The sequence below is a fragment of the Nematolebias whitei genome, chromosome 17 (assembly GCF_014905685.2).
Source record: "Nematolebias whitei isolate Nwh7 chromosome 17, NemWhi1, whole genome shotgun sequence".
NCBI lineage: Eukaryota > Metazoa > Chordata > Actinopteri > Cyprinodontiformes > Rivulidae > Nematolebias > Nematolebias whitei.
In genome coordinates, this window is record NC_056514.1 from 14,969,985 (window position 1) to 14,973,311 (window position 3,327).

General features: G+C 50.5%; 1 protein-coding gene across 1 annotated transcript; it reads right to left on the reverse strand.

Moving 5' to 3' along the window:
- Positions 1-976: 976 nt before the first annotated feature.
- On the reverse strand, positions 977-2,053 carry LOC119423328 (urotensin-2 receptor). Its single transcript, XM_037690706.1, has one exon. The coding sequence runs from the start codon at positions 2,051-2,053 to the stop codon at positions 977-979; it is 1,077 nt and encodes a 358-aa protein (XP_037546634.1).
- Between the last annotated feature and the right edge of the window lie 1,274 nt (positions 2,054-3,327).

Here is a 3,327-nt window from a genome sequence, read left to right on the forward strand (position 1 = left end):
TGCACATTTTACTCCAAGCCAAAGATGACTGACAGGCTGAGAGTTTACCTCCCAGAGCAGCTCTCAGTCCAACAGGTCCAGGTCCAGGTCCAGATCCAGATCCAGATCCAGATTCAGGTCCAGGTCCACTCCAAGGCTGCTGCTTGCTCTTGGGCCTGGTTATTGTGGTTTTAAGAGTTTCTTCTTTATAATAAACTTAAGCAATGTTCAACTTTAAAGAAAAGTTTGTTAATGAAGCTTTTCTGGTCAACTTTAAAAAAATGTTAAACAAAAAAATTTTTTTTTTCTTAAAACTAAAAAAATAAACTCATTGTTGTCTCTAACAGCCAGAGCAGAGATTGATTAATGTGACGTGAGATTTATAATAAATTAAAAGTTTTGGTGACGTGTCCCCCAGAAGCATCCTTCTGATTTGAGTTAAATTAGCAAAAAGTAAAATAACTGTTGGAGTCAACTTGATTCAAGATGGCTGCCAGAGCTAAAAAACAAATGCATGACTCGATTCTTTTTCAAACATTGAGCTGAGCTGTTTTAGCTGAAACTGATCCACAGATCACACAAGAGCTTAAAACAATGTGTTTGGAGTCAACTCTGTGTGTCTGTTAGCAAAATATCTCATAAACCGCTGCACAGATTTTAATATAGCTCTTAAAAATTAAACAACCAATGAACGTTTGGAGTCAGAGCAATTAAAGATGGCTGCCTCAGCTAATCCGCATTAACCAACAGAACCGGCTCCACCTGCCAATCCTTACAGACCCTGAGCTGTTTGGTGGCAGAGTCATCCACAGCACAGACATCACGTGATCTCAGGCAGCGGGCGACACGCATTCCTGCCCTCTTGTGTCACCCCAGCTTGTTTTCTGAGCGCACCGTCTCCAAGACCAAACTTGGCCACCAGTACGCACGTTTTACGCACGCTGCGCATCAACACGTGCCATTGCCACCAGGAGCTTTTACGCACGAGACACGCGCGTCACCTGAGCGCGCCCATGACCAGGGTCTCGGAGTTGAAGTCGAACTGGGTGCTGGAGGAGGCGGACTTGCCCCAGGAGTGCAGGCTGGGCGGCCGCTGCTTGAAGGTGGACGTGTACCTGTAGAAGCTCCGGTGCCGGTTCTTCAGGTACTCCCGGTAGTTCTTGGTGAGCAGCGTGTAGAGGAACGGGTTGATGCAGCTGTTGCTGTACGTCAGGCTCGCCACCAGGTAGTTGATGCACGTGTGCGTGTGCGAGGCCAGGCTCAGGGGCTTGGTGTGGTAGAGGGGCAGCAGCTGCCAGATCCAGAAGGGCAGGAAGCAGGCCCAGAACACCAGCACGATGGTGAAGATCATGATGAGAACCTTTTGTTTGGGGGACCTCTTGGAGTCTCGGCTGATCACGGAGTTCCTCTGAGACTCCAGGTAGGTGCGCGCCAGGCGCACGTACAAGTACCCGATGATGAGCCCCGGGGCCATGATGCTGGTCCCGAACAGGACCGTCACGTAGACCTTATAAGCCAGGGGCGCCCATGTGGGCGCGCACATCCGCTTCACGCCCCCGTCCGGCAGCTTCTTGGTGGTCTGCGCCACCATGACCATCATGGGCACGGTGAGCACCAGGGACAGCAGCCACACGCCCCACGCCAGCGCCTTGCGGTAGCTCTTGGAGCGCCTGACCGTGTCCAGCGGCTGCGTCACGGCCAGGTAGCGCTCCGTGCACATCACGGTGAGCGTGAAGATGCTCGCGTGCATGGTGAGCAAGTCCAGGCTGAGCAGGATGCGGCAGCCCACGTCCCCGAAGTACCAGTCCTTCAGGAAGTAGGTGGACACCACGAAGGGGATGGAGGAGAGGTAGAGGAGGTCCGCCAGCGCCAGGTTGATGATGGAGATGTACATGGAGGTCGCGAGGCGGATGGAGTGACACATCACCACCAGCGTGTACACGTTCCCGGACACCCCGATGATGTACACGACCGACAGCAGCGTCCCGAACGTGGACGTGATGATGAGCTCGTGATCCGCGCCGCCGCTCCCGCCGAGCCGCGGCGGGCTGGGAGTCAGAGACCTGTTGTTCATCACCCGCCGCTGCTTCCGTTCGTCCGGGAGGAAAACAAACAAACAAACAAGCAAACAAAATCAAAACAAAACGCGCTCCCTGGCGCGGCTCGTGTCTGCGCCTGGCTGTGCGCTCCCTGCCCGCTGCTCCGGCTCCTCTGACGTCACCACCGTAACTCTGACACGCTGCTGCTGCTGAGCGCGCGCTGCTGCTGGCCACCACCACAAGTTTGTGACTGATCCAAGAGGAAACTCTGAAACTTCAACATCAGCCATGAAACCAACAGCAGCACTGACTTTAATTCAGTTTGATTTTATTTTACTGAGCTGCGCTAAAATCAACTTTCTTTGAGGCTCACGTTGCTTAAATGACTGCATGTCGCCCGCTATTGAAAAATGACTTTTATTTTAGTTACATGTGAAAATAACAACAAACATGACGTCACATATGCAAGTAGCGCTCACAGTACAGAGTGTGGATGACTCTCAGGTACCACCTTCATTTCTAGCTCGGTGTTTATAGAAGTGATGGAGCTACAACCAGTTTGGTGTTGCTCAAGACTGACTGGCTGTGGCGGCCATCTTTTGTCAGACAGTCTCCAAAAGTGAATCAGTTGTAGCTGCACATCCAGAAATAACTTTCTGGGAGTTCCATTCAAATCAGTGGAGTACTTCACAAGATATTTTGCTAACAGACAAAGTTACCAGGTTAACATTCAGCCTTCAGAGTACGTGTTTAGGATGACTCCCAGCTACTACCACATGCAATTTGACCTTTATATCTGTAAAGTTGGCAGAGTCGTGTTTTGTTTTTAACGTTCAGGCAGCTGGTGCGGTGGTGCGGTGGCTGGTGCGGTGGTGTCATAATTTGGAGGCTGCAGGTTTGAGCTCAAGCTGCAGCAGCGAGGACAACCGGCTGAATGTTTGGTGTGAGTTTGTTTGTTTTGAACCCTGAAGGAGACAGAAAGAACATTTACGTTCAGTAGCCATTTTGGATTTGGTCAGCTCCAAAATGTTCGTGTAACAATCACTTCCACCGAGTTCACAAGATATTTTACTAACACACACACACACACTTGAGCAAACATTTCACTTGATTCTGTTGATTAACTTTTTCCCATGACCAGAGTCCACTTCAAACCTCAGACCCGGTTCTCTGGTCCTCAGGACCGAGCCGCCTCTCACTGACAGGAAGTTCTGACAAGAGTCCACTCTATTCAGACACGTCAGGGAACGTTCCGCGGGTCTGAGATTCTATTTTTAGATTATGAGATTGTGATTTCCTTCATTTGACT

Bases quoted from the DNA above. Each gene is read 5' to 3' on its own strand.
- LOC119423328 (XM_037690706.1), bottom strand. From the start codon at position 2,053: ATGAACAACAGGTCTCTGACTCCCAGCCCGCCGCGGCTCGGCGGGAGC.